Raw genomic sequence first — 24,499 nt, 5'->3', positions numbered from 1 at the left:
CCATAAGTTCTAAATGTAGTAACATTAATAAATAATTAGAAATATTAACTTTAATTTTAAATATTAGATACATATTACGTCTGTCAACGTGTATAATGACCAAACCTTAATCCATCATCGTGGACAACGGTTCCAATAGCCATATTCAAATACCTAAAAATGTATGAAATTAGAAACATTAATATTAATACTTGTATGATTTATTAGATCATTCAACTATTTTTATAGTAAATCTCCAATGTTTAATAATTCAATGCTCCATTTCATTATCATAATATCTTTGAAGCTACTATCCTGCAAAAGGTACCTTTCATCTATGTCTGACATCACAATAAAAACTCTCTCAGAATCATATTTAATAATTGGGGTGCTTTTCTATTTAAAAAATTCGCTAGCAGGATTGATGGTTTCAGGCCTTTAGCCCTTGAAATCGGAGCTTAGATCGTTACTTTTTATAGCAACAATTGTAATCGTTTTATTGTTAGCTTTTGTAACATCTTCCAAATTAATGAAATAAAGACAACCCAAAAAATAATCATATAAAGTACCAACCAATGTCATTGTCATGGATCGAGTGTCTGTAGTTTCGTTCAATGCAAGAATTATACACTTCCCCTTAAGTTCTTTCTTTATCTTGGATAGCACTGGATTAGTGCAAATTTCCATAAACTTTACAGAACTTGGATGATTCATGTTATGGAAGTGGAATATTGAAGGAGATAAGGATCTTGATCAGTAATACAATGGGAATGTTCAGAATTGGAATTATTTATGCGACTTGTATACAGTACCAGTTCTCTTTCGTTAATTTGAGTTTAACTATGCTGTTCTACTTGGAACATCTTCGGACTATAGTTCCATTGTTACAAAGACGGCATGCTAAAAACCTCCATACATGTCTGGATGTATATTATACAGTGCACTTGGTGACTCGTATTCAAACAAACTTAGCTTTATTAATAAAAATAATGTTTATTAAAAGTGTGGAGAACATACTTTTTAAAACAATTAAAAGAAATAAAAAAATAAGAATATTAAAATTCTTAGTAAGAGTCTTATTTTATGGCGTTGACTATAAAATACTTTGAATTAATAATGTTTGAAAATCTACTTACTATAGCAGAAAAATCCATTCTACCTTCCATTAGTGAACATCTTTTTTGACGCTATTAAGGAATAGGATAAAACGTTAGCCAAAATACTAAGCAAGTTTTATTATATGATTCAATGTTGAGATAGACTATAAAATACACTATTTAAATTTGTAATATTTTCCAATCTATTTCATCCCTTTTTTCAAACGTGAATATCAATCAAAATAAAAAACAAATAAAAAACTTGAGCTCTCAAGTTGAGAAAATGACACATGAACGTGACCAAACAATTACCTTTAGCACACTCAAAGCAGTTGGGCGTTTCCAGGACCACCCTCTACACCGTCAACAAGTCCAGAACGTTGGAGAGGGAGAAGGGCTCTATCAAAAAGGTCAAACTGGAGCCCAGAAGAGTTAATGAAAACATTCTAGGTTAATCCACTTAAGTCCAGGAGGACCCATGCAAGATATCTTGGGGTTTTGTACCAGACTGTTCATAGAGCTATCAAAAAATTGAGGGGAAAGATGTGCAGGAGGAGGAACCACTTTTGACACACGCAATGAAAGAAACCCCTGTGCTCCTATACCATACTTTTTTGAATAAGTTTTGAATTAGTCTTTTAAGACCTTTTGAACTCTTTTTTGACACTTTTGGCCCTCTACAGCCCTGAAGGCTACCCATTTTGATTGCAAATCGAGGGTAAGGCCTGCATTGTCTGTAATCCTAATACTTATGCCTTGAATGCTACTGGCATCCAGCACTAGGTCATAATGACAGAGTACTTCATCCACAGCGGGTGCCAGGACAACCGCTGCCGCCTAGAAGACATCATTGCCACTAAGGAGGCTACATTAATGAATAAGAAAGCTCAGGTGCACATCTATGTATAGTATTAATTTTCTTGAAATTATAGTTTTAATTAATAAATTATATCTGATTGAAGTTTAACATTCAAAGTGTTCAGATTTTAATGGACTATTCTTGAAGGATGTTTCAGGATCAAGCTAAAAAGTTTCGGGAATTTATACATTTTTATATACATAGATTTGAAGCAATTTTATAAAGTTAGGGGTACATAAAATCCCATGTCACTAACAAAAGGTTAAAGTAAGAAGAGTTTTACGGTGGTTTTGAGTAAATGACAAACCCTTGATATGTAAAGGAAAACTAAGAGGAAGAAGGGTGGAGAAAAAATGTTTTCCGAGTAGGAGAAAGAAAGGGAAAGAGAGAGAGAGAGAGCGACGTAAGTCAACTCCGAGGAAGGAAAAAGAACTATATACTTTTCATTAAGCAAATGTCTGCATGGATGGTTAGTTCTTTTACATCCCAAAGTAACAGGATATCAAGATATATTTATACATAGACAAACAGTGTGTGCAGTGTTGTGTATAAAAGTAAATATTGATAAAGGAAGAGCCCTTAGATACAAATCCCTTGTACATTACAATGGCATCAAGCAATGACTCATTCGTCGCGTATTTAAATGAAAGTCTCTCCCTCTGCTTAGAAAACGGAAATAAAAGCCGTCCTTGTGATGTTAGTGATAAGAATACAACAGAAGTCACATGCAAGGATCAGGAGTACTACTCCTTCAGCTATGCTCTTGTAGGCACTCTCTTTCAAAGTATCATTTTCATTGTTGGAGTTGCTGGAAACGGTTTAGTCTGTGCCGTTGTCAAGAAAACAAAGTCCATGCACTCCACTACGAATTGCTATCTTGTGAGTCTAGCCATTGCTGATACCATTACATTGGTCTCAAGTGTGCCACAAGAGATTCTAAGCTATCATATCCTTGGAGATCAATGGGTTTGGGGCTCTCTAGGCTGTACTCTCATGATTTATCTTCAATATCTGGGCATTAATGCTTCTGCGTTGAGTCTCACGGCTTTTACCATTGAGAGATATCTTGCTATTTGCCATCCCATTCGCTCCAAACCCATTTGTACCATATCCAGGGCTAAAAAGATCATTTTATTTTGTTGGACTTTTGCTATGACTTACTGCTCCCCCTGGTTACTTCTTACGAAGACTCGAACTGGATGCGTTAAGGTAATATTAATATCAATTAATATAAAATCATACTTTTTCATTTGATAGTTAATGAAAAAAAAAAAATATATACATAAAGTATATTTGCACAATATATTGACACTATTAAGTTTTTTACTTAATTAATATAAATTGCCAAAGTTTTTGCTACACATATGTGAGATTTCAAGGGGAAAAAAAAAATCAGTTTGTCCTAACTTTTTTTAGTTTTAACTTTTATGTATGTATGGTATATAAATAAAATTTATTTTTATGAATCAAGTCTACTGATCCTTTCATAACTTCAGCATATTTTTGGAGTGAACGAAAAGTTATAAGTAGAACATAAACAACTTGTTCAATTGTTCTAAAATTATATCTTATTGCAATTTTCTTTTTATTTAGTTACCAAAAGTAATAAACGAGTCATAATTCTCTTTGAAAAAACTTTAAAGAGAAGATATCTTTATAAATAAATTATGAGTCTTTCAACTTTCTTATCTGAACTATCTTCATATAATTTATTTTGTGCCAGTTCTTACTAAATTCAGGCAAGTTAAGTCTTAGGATGGGTCCTATCAGTCCTTGGGACGAGCCATTAAGAATTTCAGTCTTTTTGAATGCCAAGTACTAACTGTTAAGAAATAATCCAAAGCCAATTCTGTTTTATATCATGAAAAATATTTTTTTAAATTTATACATCTTACGCCCCAACGTAAGAATTTAACCTTCCTTGGGGCCCACCAGTTCACCTGTACTACCGGTTGGCCGGGGTGTATTATAGAACATTAGAAGGGGTTCTTTATTTTTTGGTATGACGGCGGTAGAGTTTAAGCTGCCTTGGTGTCCGGCACTTCATCTGTACATTCCGGGATCCAGAGTGTATTAATGCATATTAGATGGGGTCCTTAATACTTAGAAATGCGGCGGTGGGGGAGTTTAAACTGCCTTGGGACCTATCATTTCACCATTCATATAATTTCAATTGGAATTTTTAATTTTTTGATCGTTCAATAGTTTGATTACTGGAATATTAATGACCATATTGTCTTGCATCAAGATGATGAAACTAACCACAACAATTTTGTCTCACAGTAATATTGTACACCATGGAATTTTTTTTAAGCAACCTGTACACCATAAGCATTTTACGGGAAACCGTGCATAAGAGTACTGCACCAGAGTTGGAAACATATTTTAAGTCTGAAATTTATGTATCTATTTAATATACTTTTTTTTTGTATGTACATATACAAACTATATTTTAGTGTTGTGTGAGTTCTTATTTAATTCGGTCGAGTCCAGTCTAATGGCCTATCCTATCGGACTATTAGTGATATAACGTATTAAAAAAGGAATAAATAAAGTTGATTAAAGTCATGAAGAACCAAATTTTATAAGTTTAAGGACTGATAAGAATGACTAAACTGGAGAGGAATGGTCCAAGTACCGACACAACACTACGTATAATGAAATATAATTTTAATAACCTTATATTATTGAAAATTCATACCATTCTAACATATTTGTTTTGATAAGTTCAAGAACATCAAGTTAAACAAACTAAAAATTACACCCAGCAAATTCCTTAAAGCTTGAAGTAATACTATGTATGTAAAAAAAGAAAAAAAATACAAAAAAATAAATAATGAATAACCCATTGACTTCTTGATATCTTGAATAAAGACTGCATTTATTTTTTTCCAGATGCGTATATTTTTACTTTTATGTCTACAATAATAAGCAAGAGTAAAATAAGGGTTGAATATATTTTTGTGCTTGACATTTCCAGCTTGTCAATGTACAAATTTCAGCAACGATGGGTCTTGTTAAGCCACAACGCTTAGTAGACACGGTGAGGATTTTAAATCCAGAACAAGTTTAGACCTCAATATCTTGGCATCTATGTTTACGAAACATTCAGCTGACACTAGAGAGCTCAAACTAATGTTAACAGATTCAGTGTCAATCTAGAATTTTAAATTACTGTGGGTTGTGCAAAATAAGGTAACTAGATTTATTTTGAAAAAAATAATGATTTTAAGTCCATCGCCTTAGGAGAAAAAGAAATGTGGTCTCCTAGCTAACCAGATCTCAGCCCCTTGACCTATGTACTATGTGTGGGGCGTCTTGGAGAGAGAGTACAAAAAACTTGTACATTCCTTTTTATGTAAGCAACAGCTAACATGGAAAAAGAGTTCCTCATGAAGGCATGTTACAAGTTCAGGGCCAGAGACCTTCATAAGGACCTGTTGAATTAATTTTGGGAAATACATAGTAATATACATTATCCATAAATTTTCCAGATTTAAAATCCCCACCTTGTATATCGACTTCAAAAAGAATTCTTCGGTCAGGTGGAGTTATTGTAATACTATAGTCTCAACTTATAATTATTCAGTGCAAATCCATCTTACCAATTTTAAGGAACACTTTATTTAAAAAAAAAAATAATAATAATCTTCCTCATATTTTTATTATTACAAACTTGAAGCTCAACAATTAAAATTGTAAACAAACACCTATTATTTAACATGAGTACTATTAAATGTGTTTTTTTCGAAAGAATTAATAAGAAAAGATCTATTTTAATAAAAATTATGCACTAAAGATTGTAACTGTTTACGTTTTTTTGTACACAAGTACAACTATATTCAAATTGATTGTATCTCAAATTATCCATGTATAATGAGAAGGTAAACTTGCACTTAAAGCATAGCAAAAAACAAAAGGAAATCACATTCTTATAAAAATCTATTTTATAACTATCAATAATATGGATATAAATAAGGGCCAATGACCTTCTATTGTATACATATAAGATGCTCTGAGCTTTTGTGGTAATGAATTGTATTTCATTTTAATTATGGTATATATAAAAATATGTAAAATCTTTAATAATATCTTAAAATTCAAATAAAGAAGACACCTTAAGTGATCCCCATCTACTTGCTATAAAGCACCTCAGTCTAAAATACAACACTTTTTAAATGGCACACCTTTGTTCTATTTTGATATATAGCTCTAATTAATTATTGTAAACAATTGTCTATAGAAATTGTAAACAAAAAAATAAGTAAAGTCAGCCGAGAAATACGAGTATCATATCTAAAAACATGGGGCAACACAAAGCAGCAATTTTGGAGTTATCAATGCTTGAAAAATCACCATCAGAGATATCTAAAGTAATGGGCTGTAACCCCTCAACTGTGTACAAGTTGACCCCCTGAGGCTCACTAAAAGTTTTTACAAAGTCCAGATCAAAGCCAAAGAGCACAAAAAAATTGTCTGAGGAAGTTAAAGGCACCATTGGGGGCAGAAGAGGCCAGGTAACTGTCAATGACCTTGCTCTTGAATTTGATAGCAGTCAGACCACCATGTCTTAGTTCGTTAAGCAAAACTTAAAGCTTAATGCCAACAAGATAACTCCTCGTCAAAATTTGAAGCCTTTGGATTGAGTAAGGCGCGTCATCCGGTGCGAAATCTTCCTCCACAAGGTAGAAAATCAGACTCTTGGCTTCCCCATACCCCTGATTGTTTCTCGTGGACTTTGGTATTTTTGGGCACATCAAGGGGAAGCTTTTGGAGATCAATACACAACAAAGGGACAACTGAAGTCTGCCATCCTCTCTACTTGACCCAATCTGTAGCCGAGCATTGTAAAGAACTGATGTGCAAAGTTCCACACCGGGCTGGAACTGGTCATTAAGGACAAAAGTGGCTAAATTAATTGAGATTGTAAAGTAGGTGTTTTTTTAATTTATGAATTAAATTTTTCTAATTTGATGAAATTTTTTTGAAATACACCAAATCTGACTATTTTCAAAAAGTATTAAAAAGTATTGTATTTTAAATGGAGGAGCCTGTATGCTCACAATCAAATAAACAATGCTTTCCCGTTTTTTTAATGTAAGTGTATAATGTTTATACAATAAGAATTATTTATGAGTCCAATGGGAGAAAAAAGGAAAAAAAAAAAAAAATACGTCGATAAACTTTCATGTAACTAGAAATTCATGAATAATCGTAAGAACTCATTTTCTCAAATTTGTATTTATAATCTTGACATACATATTGTAAGAGATTACTTCAAATATCAAGAAAAAGTGAATGTCAAACATATGTGATTTATAGAAGTTATAAGTGAATTTTTAATAATCCTTTCAATTGTATATGAGCAAATACCCAGTGCTACACTCAAGGTAGCAACATCTTATTTTAAGACATCTCATTACATTGATTTAATTACTTAATTTTTCAATTGATTTTAATTAAAGTATTTAACAAATTTGAATTTACACAAAACAGAATCCACCTGAGTTTGTAAATTTAGACATAGTTTTATTTCTATTTAATAAGGGAGAGTAAACTGTTATATTTTTCGAGATTTAATTACGGAGATACTTATGCCTACACCTTCATAAATCTACAGTCATACTCTGATCATTTTAAACAAATCCCTCACCTCCTTTAGTATTTGGCAAACTTTTTTATTTATTAAATATATATTTTCTACAATTAGCATATAAACAGTACAACAATAAAATAGCTGAACTTAAAACAAAGCAGAAACATAATGTGTAAAATAAAATAAAAACGTTATAAAAAAGTTTCTGGTAAAATCATTAATAAAAAGATAAATGTGTAAGATTAAAAAAAAATCCCATTACCATCATTTCATTCTTGATAAGGGGGACGATATTAGTGGGAAGGGAGACATTGTAGCATCTCGCCGAATATTTTGATATCTAGACCTTTGAAATGATTGTCTCTATCTCCATTCTGTTGAGATAGTTGGCTCCCATCTCTTATGGAGTGAAAATCTCCGCAGTTTTCTGCAATGTTCGCATTCACCGCAGGAATTAGAGGGGTGACAAAGGAACACGAGAATAATATGTGCTCTGAGGTTTCTACAGCCTCCTCACAGATGGAGCATAAAACAGAATCCGATTTATTTGTGAAAATGGAAGAAGTGGGAACCCTATATTGCATAGATTTTTCATCTATTGTGGTAAAAGTATTCTTGTGAATCACCTCCGAGCCAAACTGATTAAGTTGAGCTCCGAATCTCAAATATCTTCTCTGAACTATTTTAGAAGTAGAGTTTTTAATTTTTCTTGTTATCAATTTTTCCCTAACCAGGCTTGAGGGTACTCCACTCAGAGCAATAAAAGACGAAGTTCTTGATAGATGTAGAGTGATGTAGCTCCCCGACTGAAGTAATGTTGAACTCCTGAAAAAGTTCTTCACCCGAGCGGAAACTCGGGTAATATGAAGGGGTTCATTTAGTCCAATTAAGGGAAGAAATAATACATGTCCCAAATATTGATTCCCACGATCTTGGCAATTAAAATCTGCTCTTTTGGAGACTTTAACAAATATCTTGTTGCGAAATACTTCGCCCTTGTACCTAGTGAATCTGTTCCCAAGCTTCATAGGCCAGGCGTCTTGACTCCCAATGTATCTCATAAGCCAGCTCTGATTTAAGGATTTCTACATATATTTGATGTCTATCGATCCAAGTCCCTGTACTTTTTTGACTAAACCATTCTATTTTCTGAAATATACCTCCTTATGAAGCCCCATACAAAATATTTTTTCATTGAAACTATTTTATCTATTTGATGTTATACATCTTAAGATATGTATTGCATGTGCAAAAATATGTTTGTCCCATATTTTAAGGCTCTCAAGGACCATACTATCAAGGACTTGTATACTCATATCCCACCTTTGAGGATGGGAATAACTCTTTTATAGTTTTTTTCCAAGGTGTGAGTCTGACTCAATTGGGATATGTTCACCCCTAAAAGGTTTAATGCTTTAACATACTTGAAAAATTTTCTTTTATTCTTTTTACAAATGTGTACATACTTAAAAAATGTTTAGTCTGTGTGTGAATTAATAAAAAAACTTGTTGAAAGAAGATAAAGATAGAAATGACTTTTTGAGGATATCTTTGATGTGGCTGACAATTCCTGATTTTTCGATGTTGACATTGATGCCAGACTTTATATTAAACATTTTCAGTACCCATCCAACTTCACCTCGAGCTTCATTAATTTCTTTTGTGGTACCGGTAGTAAATACACATACATCCTCTGCATAGAGTAACACTTTTACGGATTTAAACTTTAATCTTCGTATTCGAGTTAATACTATTACAAAGACGGTTAATTGCTATCAAAAATAGTGAAGGAGCTGGTGGATCCCTTTTTTTACAGCCCTTCTCTACAGAAAATATAACACCAATATAAGGCTTTTTGAAAGTCGATTAGTGTTGTTGCAAAGCTCTTTTTCATTTTTGGGCTCTTTCCATAGAATCTTGCAATAACCTTCCAAGTCCGGACGGTTTTTTTAACCATAAAGTGCATGAACAAAACTTGCACCAATGTATAGTACTATGTCAGAACATCATAAAAAACCAAGACAGAAAAAAATATTAGGTCGGAAACTTGAGGGTAGATCCCCCACAAAGTACTCCAAAATCCCTTAAAATTTACATGTTTTGCACTCCATAAGGTACATGGGCAAAACTTGCGTTTGAGTATAGAACTAATTCAGGACATCATAAAAACCAAGAATGACAAAAAATTTCCGTTGGAAAAGGGATTTCAAAGTCGCACCACAAAACACGACACGTTGAGTTTCCAATATGACTTTTTGGTTAGCCTTGGATTCGAGAATGAGGCAAATACAGGTTTATGCTCTGAAATCTGGGATAGCCAAGTTTGCAGCTATAAAAGGAGTGAACCAATAGTCAGAGATGTACGGACGTGGTCTGGCGACTTTATATTTTTCTTGCAGACATAGTAGTTTCTATTTAAGTCGTTTTTAGAGAATATTTGTGGATATCAAAAATTAAAAGGTATTTTCTGGCTTTTTTCTTTGCTTGTTTCAAGTTTGCTGCTACATTATAATGATTCCGAACAATTGGACACTCGGGAGATCTTAATCACTTGCTATTAATCACTTTTAAAGGACAGACAACCTCATTTGAGGGATTTGCATCCTCCTCTCGAAGTGCATTGGACGTTGGGGGAACTATTTAAAAGTTCATCATTAAACTTGTTGACAGTCTTTCAAAAGTGTTAATCCTTTAAAATCTTTCATGAACAATAAACAGTGAGCGAATTAAAAAAAGTGAACGATACGCGATGATCGACCAAAAATACACTTTTACAACGTTCATCGCTTATTTAAAACTAGCAGTAGTACCCAATATTACCCCGGGTTATTAACACTGACGAATATACAAATTGTGCCCTAATAATATATAAAATAACATGCCAAAAATTCATTGGCGTATCTTTTATAATTTACTTCCCACTTTAAAAAAAAATAGATAAGAGTTGAAGTAAACACTTGCAATATTTCATTCATTTTATTAAGTGCTCCTTGAATATTATACTCCCTCTGTTTTCTGTATAGTGTATTGGAGTATGAATTATGCACCTAGTGACGTATTTTCATACATTCATAAATATTATTTAATTTACTTAGTGGATCTTTAGTAGAATCAATGTTATTTTTAAAGATATTTTCAGAATATTACCAATTTTTTTTTTGCAAAATTGTTTTATTCAAAGCAGTCAAATCATATCAACTCCCTGAATAATCAATTTTGCTTTTATCATGGTTGCATGATGAAATAACCTAATTTCATTAAGGGAACATATTTTTAGATTTAAAGAGGCAAGTCCTGCCTGGAGGGTAACTTAATTTTATTAATTAGGAGGATAAATTATCTTAGAACCCTATTTTTTCCATATCTTCTATAATCTAATTGTTATTTAATATATTCATGAGTACTTCGATTTTCTTCTCTCTCTCTCAATATATACTCACGTACATATATGAGTATTCATTACTAGATTTGGGATGTTTGGGAGTACTTTTATTTGTCTCAATATTTGTGGAATTTTAGTATATTGTAAGGTCCTAGACCTGTTCAGTAAGGACGCAGTTGAATAAAGAAAGGGGAAACTTAATTTAAAAATAAAGGGAATTAATTATATCAATCTTAACTTTTTGCTAAAATTTAAGTATATTTTATAAGATGAAATAAATTAGCTACACTCTCTCGTTCATTACAAAATTATTTCAACAATCCATAATCTCCAAAGTTTAGGTCGGTTTATGTTGTAAGAGAGAAAAGGGGGTGTGCCCATCAAAAGGGGATGCCGGGACCGATTTGGCATAAAAACCAATGTTAGACAACCCTTGTTTTAAAATATATTGGAAATTTGTCGATTAATTATGATTGCGTTTTATTTTTCGGAAAATGTTTAATACAAGACGAAAAGTCTTTTAAAAAATACACGATAAACGGTTCAAATTAAACAATTAACCTTTAGTTTTTACTGTTGAAACATTCACTTCGTTCTATCGATGGAGTATTTTAGATTTCTTTTAGCATCAAATAAGCTCATTTCCAAAATAAAGAGCCTCTAGTCCTTTCGAAATGGACTCATGATCGTGAGTTTATGACTCCTTTGTCATTTTAAATAGTATTCTTTAATTTTTCTTTTTCTTCAGATCTATAACTTAGCTGACTAGACTATAAAGACTAAAGATAAATTACGAACACATAACATAAAAACGCAAAATTGCCAGCGAGGAAAATGTTCATGGGATTACATGTCACGGATTAAACGAATTCACTGTTAATAAAACTAAACAAATTTGCAGAAAAAAATGAATAGTTAAAGTGAACTAAACGATTAAAAAAGGTTAACGACGGCAAGATTGGCATTTGGGAATATAATAAGTTCAAAGCCAACCAAAGGGAATATAATTCCCTACATAGTCCCATTCTCGAAAGCCCACATACCTATTTAAAACCATTAATATTAAAAAAAAAAAAAATACAAAGAAAAATGAATTCTCTTGACAGTGTCAATAAATATATTATATCATTATTGGTTAAAGCAAAAATAACTAGTGTCCTTTTTCTTATTTGGCAACATTATTCCAATTCTTTAGCCTAGCAATGGTAATAAAGGTGAATAGTTCCCTGCCAAAAATTGAAGTATTACATACTTAATAGGGAATTAGAGCAGAGTTATGATAAATCATTGCAATTTTTCATCTACTGCTCATCGTTGCCATAATTAGCTTATACTTTTACAATAAAAAAGGAAGACACATTTCAACAGAATGGGATACTGAAATGAGTTAATGAAAAAAAAAAAAAAGATGAAGATTTTATTTCGGAAGAAAACAAACTATGAATCTCGAAAATTCATAATATATTCTCTTAGAATTTTTGTAAAGTATGAGATGTTCATTGAATCATCTTTTAATTGCCTGTTCATAAAATAAAGAAAAGAAAATCAATGGTGAATCAGCTTACTTTATTATTATAATTGCCCATTATTATTTTGGACTGGTGTATATATTTTTTATTCGACTTTAATTTGTATAAAACGTCAGGGTAAAAAATAAAATTAGACACATTAAAATAATGATATTCTAATTTTTTACATGCTTGTTGAGGGCGATACTAAGAAATGGACTGGTTGATTATTATATATAAGTAGAGATGGGTCAGGTCTTGGACCTGGATCCAAAGTACACAAACACAGTATAGGTAAACTTGTATTATCCAAAAAAATTCAAGACACGAACTGGATTCGGGTACTCGAACTTTTAAGGATCATAAAAAAGATTTGAAGAATTTTCCGGGTCCTAAAAACGCTTAATACTTAGTTTTAGTTATAAAAATAGGATGTTATCTATCCTGAACGTAGCACCTCTATTTTTCCAGCTTAGCACATGAAACCATTTCTATAGTGATGTAAATCATTTGTTTTTTTTTAGTTGATCCACTTTTTTGGGATTGGTAATATAAAGAATGGATTTTTTCATTGTTAATCAGCTATCTTTATTATTTTACTCTTGAGGAGTGAACTTCTTTTCCGTCTGCATTCAATTATATTCAAAACCGGATTTAACATTCATGTTTGTTCATAAAAGATATAAAGGAACCGGATGGTATATTTAAAGATAAATATTCCAGCACTCACACTTGAAAGACTTCAAACCCTGACGAGGAATTATCTTGTAGGTGTATAAGCTTAAGAATTGCTTCACCAAGCAGTGTATGGTGGTCTGGTTGCTATCAAATTCACAAGTAAGTCCAACCACAGTCGCCTGGCCTCTTTTGCCTTCAATGGTACATTCAACTGCCTCAACCCAATTCTTTCAGCCTCTTTGGCCTTAATTTGAAACTTGTAGAAGATTTTGGTACCTCTTGTGGTCACCTGGTACACAATAGATTGGTTACATCTCAGCACATTAGGGAGCTCAATTTGTGATTTTCTCTCGCAGATAGCTCCAGAATTTCAGCTCTGCGTTGTTTTATATTTTTGGTTATGACACTTTTATTTCTCGGTTGACTTTCTTATTATTTTGTTTTTACAAATTCTTTAGACAATTGCTTGTTAAACAACATCCACATATAACAAATACCACAAAGGTATTACATTTAAAAAAGTTTTGCATTTTGAACGGAGGGCCTGTACAATTTTCATTGAAAATTAGATAAATGTTTGTTATTTATTTTTTCGTAGAGTCCAATTAGGCATACAAAGATGTCATTGCAATTGATTGTATTTTCCTAAAAATCTCTAAGATTGATGATTATTATTTTTTAAATTAACACACAAAAAAAGGCAGAAAAAACTAATGAATTTTATAATAGATGCAGTAACAAGAAATCCATGATTTTCCAATGGATTACTCTAGTAATATGTACCTCCCGCTGTATAAGTGTGATCGATTTACACTTGATAATGTTAGAAAGAAAAGTTTTCCTTCTAAAAACTTATAATACATTTTACTGATTGTCATACTCAAGTTTGTGAGAGTTGTCGTTCAAGATGCACACCAACAAAAAGAATATACGCCATATTTTAACTTTTTTCTTCGAACAAGTGATTTTGGTCTTGATATTCTAATAGTCAATCAAGTGGAACTTTGCTTTGGTGGATTTTTTTCTAGTAACTTTGATATTAAATATACAAACACGCTCTGGAAGGAAAAATGTCGAAAATGTGGATAAAATAATAGACTATCAAGTAATTATTTGATTACTTAGAAGATAAAGATAAGGGGAAAAAAATAATTGATTTCTGTTTACAACACGTATTATTTACTTATTACGATGTGTCGGAAGAAATAGAAAATGGGATTGCATAAAATTTATTAATTGTAACATATAAATTCTTTCCAAATTGAATATACACAGCTGTCAATAACACAAGTATACAAATTTATGTCCATATAATATTTTTTTTTAGAAAAATCCATTGCATCTGTACATTAGGACGTCTTGTGTTTTTTTTAAAACTTTTTATCACCTTCGATCATGGCTAGTACAGAAAAACTGTTAAATGGTATAAAAATTACGTATGCAAAATTGCATTGTTCTACGAGGTCATCCTTAGATTGCACATCTCCATCAAATGATTAAAAAATATAAAAAAGCTTTACTTAGTAAATATAGATACTAATAAGAGATTTTTCGTCAATTTCATTTAAATAAATTTGATAGACATTCTTTAAACCTAAATACAGTGTTTAAAAGTTTTTTTATCATTCTCATTTAGAACAAAAAAGATAAAAAAAAACTAAAGAAAATTTGTTAATAGCGTGCATTACTATTTTTACATTTTTAGAAGAAAAGATTAATTCATTTTGTTTTATTCTCTCTTTTTGCTCCCAAAGGTAGCTATAGAAAAAAACGTTATAAATATTTTTTATAGGTTAGAATAATGTCTATCATAATTCAATACTGAAAATTATAATTAATGCTGTACTTTAATCTTTATTCGCGAAATATAGAACTTTCGTGTACTTTCAAACTTTGAACTAGATTTACTACCTAAAGATGACATCGTAGGAAAAGGAAGTTTTATATAGGTAATTTTCTAACCCATTGACAACTTTTTCGAACTAGCCGTAATGGAATTTTGAAAAAAAGTTGAAAACAAACCACCCTAATATATATCGTACATAAAAGTTTGGATTACACTGCTTTCTTCCGTTTTGGCATGGAAGTGCTTGATAAATCTATTTATTGAATAATATAAAATTAATTGTATTCACGATAATATATTGTATATTTATTCATGTCAATATTTTGTAAAGCTATTAATATAATTGGTATACAATATATAAATTTATTTACCCACACCATTTAATCTCGTGCAAATTGGTTTACTTATTTTATAGAAAAAAAAAGTCAAAGTAAATATCAATTGGTTAAATACCCCTTAAAGTATTTTATACGGAATATTGCATCGTAAGAGAACAACTCGCGGAATATAAACAAGGCAGAATTTCAGCAAGATTTGAATTTCTTTGAATAAAAATAAACATTTTTTTTAACTTATTATACAGTTTGTTAGTATAAGAAGGTGAATTCATATGATATTAAATAATTGATATATAGGCTTTATAAATAGCCATAACCAATATTCAAAATATTAAATATTTCCACGCTGGTTAATATTTCATTCATGAATTATGGCATGTTCATACGGAGATAACTAATTTTATAGGATAACTAATGTTTGTTTTTCGCAAAAATTTAATTCTTACAAATCACTCAAAATAAAGATAGAATAAAAACTTTCAAAAGTCTGATTTCATTAATTCAATTACTGAGTATTCCAAAATTTAAAAGATAACTTGTTCTAGAAAAAGTTTTAAAATATAAATTGCTGAATAAATAGAAAATCCATAGTTACCTATTTATATGTATTTGCCGTCAATATTTGCAAATAATGCAAATGAATCATAACAATATTAGATTTGAGCATGAACAAGATATAATTTGTGATTATCATAGTTAAAGCATTATAATTTCATTTTTGATAAAAACTTCTATAAAACATTTATTAATTTTAGCGAATTTTGGGTACTAAAAATTTACTTGAGGTTGAATTTGATATATAGAATATCAGCTTATGTTACTTTTTTTTCAATTGAAAAAATACAGGAAGTAGATTAAGCAAAAGAACGACTTAAAAGGAAACGAATTAGTCAAATTAACAAAACTTGATTAAAAATTGCGAATAATTCTATGAATATACAATTTTATGAGAGTAAAAAGTTACATTTGTTCTTAAGGATGTTTCAGGAGCATACTAAACTTATATATATATAATAAATATTTTTATCAGGTTTGAATACATTTTATAAAATTTGGATACCAAAAATACAAGTTCACTGATGAAGCATAAATGACTAAGGAAAAATATTTGAGGGAAGAAATTCAAGAATCAATCTTACAAATTTATAGAGTTTATGTATAAAAAAATTGTGATTCCATTGAGAATGAAAATGGGAGAATAACACTTTTTATGAAAATAACATCTTGTATAATTCTTGAAGTGTACGTATGTTGGAAATGTTTAGATAATTTAATGTGAAGTAATTGATAAAAATGAAAAATATCAATATCAATACAGTTTCTTAAGTATACAAAATGAAAACAATGTTTTTTTTGAATAAAATAGTCTCTGGATTGGTATGGAAGCAAAACAAGAAGTTTGAAATAAGTTTTTTATTATATTAAAACCAATGAAAAAGTGTTTTTTTTTATATTAGACAGTTAATTTTTGTTCTTTTTATTACAAATTTAGTGTATGGATGGCATTCAACAAGTTCTTAAAAAAATGATACTTGAATATTCACGAGAAAAATGTTCTCAAATTTAATATAATTAACTCTAATATATGCCAAATTGTAATAAGTTATTAATATTTCATAAAAAGGAGTATTAACCCAATGTAAATATGTTTCAAACCCAATGTAGCTGATAAATCTTTACTACAGATTTAGTTATATGATCGACTTATTTATATATAATTACGAATATTTATTCTCACAATTTTGTATGACTTCTTTATTAAAGACTCCATCCGAAAGGGAAACTGAAAATGTAAACATTAATTAAAAGGAAATTTTTTATATTGTACAAAATCTTGTCAACATTTAATACCTTGCTTGGTTACGGTTACTGGTCATTATATATAATACCTAGGTGTTAAATGAAATACCTCGGAAAAGTATTAAAAATTTCACTTATTATATATATAGTTTGCCTGACACCATCAGGTATGATATACATTACCTAGGTATTTTATATAATGCCTAATTATAAATATTGCCATAGCATATATGTACATTATATATAAGGGACTAATTACAAAAATAAACAGAAACAGTACTCTTGTTATATGCACATAGGCAGGTCTAATATTTCATTAATACGACTACATTATTATTTGTTTTAGCAAAATATGTATATATGATTTACAGTATGGAGCACCCAGTGACACGTTTTCCTATATTCACGCATTCATCTAAACAAACATTGATTTATTAATATAGATGAACCAGAAAATAAGGTAATTTTGAACAGGTTAACATACAAAGGTAGAAGGGTTTCTTCTGATCCTTTCTGTTGTCTATGGATACTTACCATTAATTGATAATAAACCTGTCAAAACACATTAATATCAATAACATGGAGTAGGTACCATTAGATACATTTCTATATGTACATTTGTAAGGAGAAATACATCATTTTCACAATTAGAGCTCCTTCAAAAGACGTTGATTGATATATTTTTATGTGAATATACAGGCTGAGGATTTTAAATCTGGAACATTTTTACTGCTCAATATCTTGGCAAACCTGCATAAGTAACATTACAAAATCCTTGAGATGTCCTCTGAATATGAAAGTAATACCTCCGTCCCAAATACACACCCAGGGATGCAAATAAATCCATCTCTAATCATGCTACTGATCTCAAATTAATATTAATAAATCCGGTGTCATGCTGAAGAGCTTAAATTGATGTTAACGGATCTGGTGTCATGCTAGGACTTTTAATTAATGCAGTTTGTTTAAATCGGGTAATTGCATTAGGACTTATTAAAAAAAAAAAAACCTTTTTAAGACTTTTATATTTTGGCCAAATGAAATGTAGCCTCCCAGCTTGTTAGATCTGAACCCTTTGGACTACTATGTGTGGAGAGAGAGTCCAATGAACGTACACACAATACATTTGACTCCTTGCGGACTTCCATTCTCAAGGCAGTGGCCAACATAGAAAAGGAGTTCCTCAACAGGGCATGTGTCAGGTTCAGAGCCAGGTTGGAGGCTGTGGTTGAAGCTGAAAGTGGTTATTTGGAATGATTGACTTCACTATAGACTCCTTCCTGTAAGATAAAAAGATTTGTAAATTGCAGAATAAATCTTGAGGAATAAATGGTAATCTAAATTATCCTTAAATTTTCCAGATTTAAAATCCCCACCCTATTAATGAATAAGATAATCAGATTGGGATTATTTTAATTTTTGTCAAAAAGTGAAGATCTTATATTCCGAAAACGTTCTTTTTGATTTAAATATATGATCTAAAAAGTTGGAACTGTATACACACTAATATACACAAGAATGAAGATTTACCATTAGTTGAGAGAATAAATTGAAATATATGTGTATCTAGGTTTAAAAAAAAAAAAATAAGAAATTTTAGAGATATGGTTATATCTGATAAATTATATCTTCAAATTATTTCGTTTTGACTTTTGAAATATGAGGGGGTATGATCCGCCTGAGTTAAAATCACGAATAATAGTATCTAAATCCGTAAAGTAAAAGAGAACTACTTTTTTCGTATTCAAGTTAAGAATTTCCAATCGTAAAAATTATAACGTAAGAATATATTGGTTAGAAGGAATCTATTGGCCCAACTAGCCAAAATAGCTTCATCTATTGTTGGTATTTAGTGTAAGGACCTAATAAATGGAAATCTATATTTAAAAAAAAATGTTTGATTGTCTATCTGTATGAATGGATGAAAATGGTCACCGGGTGCACAGTGCACTGGTACTATCGTGGTTAAAGTAATATTTACTTTAAGCGCAAAAAAATGATTTGTAAAATTGTCCAAATATTTTCGAACCATCTTAAGAGTTATTAAACACAAACGAAAACTCAAAAATTTGGTAATTTATTGCTTTTTCCCAAATTTCATTATCTTTCTGCTCAAAGTAAAAATTAATGATAGTATAATAGAGTGAATAGATTTAAAGGAAATTTGACTGATATATTTATAAGGTCAATAGTCCAAGGATTACAAAATATTTTTGCTTGAATCTAAGTATTTCCAAAACTTCTTCAACTATTGCAATAAATATGTTTTGAATTAAAAAAAAATGCAACAACATAGAATCTCACAACTTTAGAAACATTCTGCGTTTTGGACCTTTCTACATATAAATAATAAAAATTACATTTTTTTTTCACATGATTAACAAATAATATGAAATAAACATACTAATTGTAGTTTTTTAAAGCATATGGAACTTGGAAAAAAAGTTGATGCAGAAGTTTAATATATTATATAAGGGGAAAACACTGTGCGCATAATTGGCCATAAGTTTTGTTTTTTGTTTTTGGAAAAACAGAAAATGTTAAGATTTACATACAATTTTTGACTATATCATTTTGAATAAGTTAGTGTATATTAGGGTTGGGACGGTACGCTAAACCCACTGAAGCTCGGTACGAACCGCAGTACACCCTTCACGGTACACGGTTCGGTAAATTATATTAGTAAATTTTTTTTTGTAATATACAACAAATATAGGTTTTCAAATTTTTTCAAAGCTTATGGTTTAATAATTTATTTTCTGTAGAAATAAATTATTACAATCAAGTATGCTTAACTTCTCTTAAACACGAAGGTTGTTATAAAATATACACGGGTTATATTGTACGATTATTTACCAATTTATATATTTGTTTGCAATATAAATATAATTATCCGATAATAAACAAGAGCAATTAGGAGTTACAATATTGCCAGCTGTCGAAAAAATTATTTTGCTTGATACAGATCTACTTGTAGTTGCGAGGGTTTCGTCAACCTGAAGGTATTTTATCATTTTGTAAGTTCTTATATTTTTTTGTATAGATAAATACAGATTTATGATTTCTTTTCTGAAAGGATGCTCATGGATTAAAATCTTAACTTACTATCTAAATGTGTAAAATATTTTTATTTAAGTGATTTTTGCATTAATTGTTCCTTGTCACTGTGTTTTTAAGGGCTCATTTTGTCTTTTTGGGGATCTTGAGGATATTATTCAGTTATCATTTCTGTCTAAATAGACAGTTTTCATATATTGCATCTTAAAGGTGAGAGAAGAAGTTTATTCTAGTAATCTTCTTTTAAAGCCAAGCTAAATCGGATCATAAAATGATAGACATCGATATTGAGCATAGTCGGACGAAGAAAAGGTTTAGAATACCCAGATGGGCAGTGGAGGATGAAAATTTTATCAAAATATTACAAACACGTTTTATTCATAATTTTAATAACTTTTTTAATCCAAAAAAAAAAGTTTGCTAGTTTATAAAAAAGAGGAAAACTTCAATGTTCCAAAAGGACCAAGATATACGTCGATGACGTCACATTAATGTTACAGGCTAATTCTGAAACACAATTAATTCATCGGATGGAGATTGTAATTGGCTACTTCAAAAAATATGAAAGGAGATCTGGTTTAAAAATCAACAATAAAAAAACCACGATTCTTGCTATTGGTAAATGGAATCCTGATAAAGATTTTCAAATTGTAGATTGCGCTGTTAGGAGTGCAATTGAAATTCTTGGAATCGGATGTGACAGAATCGGTGCCTCTTTTTCGAAATCTACGTTTCTAGATAAATATATTAATTCAGCAATCTCCTCTAGGGGAAAATTTGACCTTCAGAAGGGAATCGATCTGTATAATTTCTTAATAGTTCCTAATATAATTTACAAAGCAACAGCTATTCCCTGGTTGGCCGATAAAAAAAATCGGAATGAAATCTAGCTGTCTCAATCAATTGTTTCATAGATTTTATTTATCTCTAATCAAAAACCCAAATCTCTCATCGGAAGAGAATATATCAAAAAGTTTCAATTGATCTTACGCGACATCCAAACGTTGAGTGGCGATCCACTATCCCATTAAGTCCTTGTTACACTTGGCTTATGCTTGGAACAGATTTCATCAAAAGAAATTTTCTCCATCTTTAGCAGCAATTCAAAGGATTTTAAGGAAAGGACCACCGTCTTTTTTATCGTATTTGACCATTGACGTGGTGAAACAAAATTGTAATCAGTAGTTTTATTTTAAAACTCTTGTAGAACCCAAAAAATTGGAATTGTTGGCTTTATCAAATAATATTCTTTCGATTCACGATTTGGGCAACAACTCAATGTTATAAATTTTTACTGTGGTAAATATATTTACCCACTCATGAAAGCTGCAGAATTAAATATGATGCCCATTCCATGGCATTTGAGAATGTCGTTCAATCCAATATTAAGAAATATGTTCAAGAGATATGCAAGACCTTTTTAAAAGCTTTAAACCTACCGATATTATGGGGAAAGAGAGTGATGAGCTCAATTGCGATAATTTATCATGGAATTTTTTTTACCTGCAATTTCATATCTCCACTGCATTTCTATTATTTAACGCTCCTCGTAAAAATTTGGGTAAATTATTTAAAATTCATCCCTCCTCTACTATTATTCAGAGTCACATCCTCAAATGTCTCCAAAGTTCCAATAAAGACCCCTGAATTGGATTCTACTCTCTCTTACTGTAAAATTAGAATGTCTGGGATGTTAACTTAAGGCAAATCAGTCTTAAAGGAAGAACTGAGGGCTATTTTTATTTGGTATTTTGATTTATCAGGAATAGTACCAAGACACACTTAACATTCGATGAGGTTTGAGGATAAAAACTAAGCCTACTTTGTAAAGTATCTAGTTGACTCGGTTTTTTTATCATTTGAAAAAAAAAAAACTCGTCATTTGAGTCGATTAGACGTTAGTTGATAAATGTTCAAGTCGATAGAACAATACTATTTTAAAGTGGATATTAAGAAAAAAAAATTAATACATGATTAAAAAAATTAACACGTTAAAATAAAAGTTTTATTGAATAAAAAAATGCTACAGTTAATAGTTTTCAGTATTTTAGGTCAAAAGTTGTTATGTCTACTTTAATTTTGTCCCATTAAGACCGAAGGTAGATTTTTCAACATTGTTATTAACTTATTACAGGCGATATGTTAATTAATTTACTAGTTTAAATAAGTATTAAATGTACATGCAATATTTATTAATTTATTTTTGTTTATATAAACTATAAATTATTTACTGGCGCACCGCATTTATCAAGAGTCTAGCTCAAATCGAGAGTGTTGTTCAATTCAAAATTATGGCTTATAAGAAAAGATACAAATCTCGTAAAGTATCAATTGTTTTTGTGATTATTGATGTTGCTCATGATCCATTTTTCATAATTTACATTAATTTTTTATGTCCCAACTTTTTAACCCTCAACCCCCCTTGGGAGGAGTTAGAGTCCTATTTCTTATAACATAAAAAATAACCTGTAAATCCTTTAATCTTCGGGTTTCAGAGATTTCATATACCAGGGGTTCTCATTTAGAAAAGGGATGTAATTAGGAATTTTGAAAATAAAACATATTGAAGAAAATCGATTTACTTAATATTGAAAAAGTTTTTTGATCAGTGATACATTGATCAGTTCTCAATGTAGTGGAATTCCAAATATAAATATCCAATAACCCCCTCCTCCCCCATCCAAAAAAATTCTTAAATCGGTAACCCCCCTTAAATGGACTTCTGGTTATGAAGCCTGGTAACTCATGATTGGTATAAATTCTTAAATTTCTGTTCATATCAATACATAGTTAATAATGTGCTTACATCATTTTTTTATATTGAATCCAACAAGTTAACAGCAAATATATCTCCAAATCATATATCTCTTATTATGTACACCTAAATGTTACTGATACTTAATAATTAATTAATTAATTAAACAGTTACTATACGAATTTGGTTAATAAATAAATTTATCTTATTTGAGTCATAAATAGATAAATTATATCCTCAAATTATTTATAACTCTTCTAAATTATTACCGCCTGTAATGGGTTCAAGCAAGTTTAAATATTAAATAATTATGTGAATATTTAACTTTGCTTTTTTTTTTTTGACAGTTGCTCAAGATGATCTAGATAGTAACTTATTTATATATTTTTTAGATATAAAGTATTTATAGCTATAAGAGCAAGTTCAAAAATGTGCGTCTGACATTTTGAACGCAAAGTGTTATAACATTTTTTACTTTTTTTATTAATATGTTAGAAGAATTACAAAGAGATACTACTTGTACAAATTTTGAGACTTGTAAATCCGTTTTTTTTATTTAAAAAAAATCTTTTCGACATATGAGAAGCTGTTTTGTCAACAATTAATAAGTTTCTTCTGTAATATTTTTTTCTGCCATACCTTTTTACGTAAATTGTTCAGTAATAGTAATAGACTATAAGTATATACTAATTTTGAGACTTATAGACATATTTTTTATTTATTTATATCGTCATTTCAATAAAAGGAGGCGTTCCAATTTGGATTTTTATTTTATTTTCGGTCTTAATGGGTTAAGTCAATATGATTTATTTTTTTTCTATTCAATTTTATTAGATAATCCTATCGATATAAATGTAACACAGACGCCATAACACAGATAAGCCTGATAGTATCTCATAAAAATCTCTCTTTGTAGATTAAAAACTAATTTGGTAGAGTATTGTAAAATTGATAACTTATTTATACTTAAATCAAAAAGTTCTATTATATATACTGCATGGTTATAAAAATATTTTGTATTGTTTATATATCTACATTAGAAAAATCCTTAAATTTTTTAATTTTAATGACTAAGGATAAATATTTAAGGAAATAAATGCCTGAAGCAATTATACCAATACATAGAGTCTATATACAAAAAAGTGTAATCGTAATTACCTGGAGAATGAAAACGGAAGGGAAATCTGTCTAATTAAAAGAATATCTTGTATAATTCTTTATGTGTATGTATGTTGATTATATTTACCGTGGGGTTAAGTAATTGAGAAAAAAATAACATACATATTAGTAAGGATTTTTAAGTCTAGAAAAAGAAAGGATATGTTGTTGTTTTTATAGAAGAGTTTTTACTTGCAGATAAATATGGAATCAAAACGAGAAATATATCTTATTTTTACTTTGATAGTTACTTTCTTCAAAATAAAAATTGCGTTTAAATGACATTCAACAGTTTTTCGGATCGATAGTTTGAAACTGTTTGGTGTTTGAAGGAAGGATTAATTTCATTAATGAATAAAACTTTAATTGTAGAGGGAACATAAAATGGGAGAAATATTATTATATGTTAAAAATAACTTGCATTAGGGTGAAGATGTTTTTTGTAT

At 30.1% G+C, this 24,499-nt stretch overlaps 1 protein-coding gene across 1 annotated transcript in view; it reads left to right on the top strand.

Moving 5' to 3' along the window:
- Positions 1–2,253: 2,253 nt before the first annotated feature.
- Positions 2,254–24,499, top strand: part of LOC121118963 (thyrotropin-releasing hormone receptor-like) — a 298,046-nt gene continuing 275,800 nt past the window's right edge. Inside the window, exon 1 of the mRNA XM_040713570.2 lies at positions 2,254–3,144. Coding sequence (XP_040569504.2) covers positions 2,542–3,144 — 603 coding nt within the window. The 5' untranslated portion in view covers positions 2,254–2,541. The remainder of the gene's footprint in view (positions 3,145–24,499) is intronic.

Source organism: Lepeophtheirus salmonis, chromosome 5 (assembly GCF_016086655.4).
Source record: "Lepeophtheirus salmonis chromosome 5, UVic_Lsal_1.4, whole genome shotgun sequence".
Taxonomy (NCBI): Eukaryota; Metazoa; Arthropoda; class Copepoda; order Siphonostomatoida; family Caligidae; genus Lepeophtheirus; species Lepeophtheirus salmonis.
Note: the sequence above shows the minus strand (reverse complement) of the source record. Positions and strands in the feature narration are given on the sequence as shown.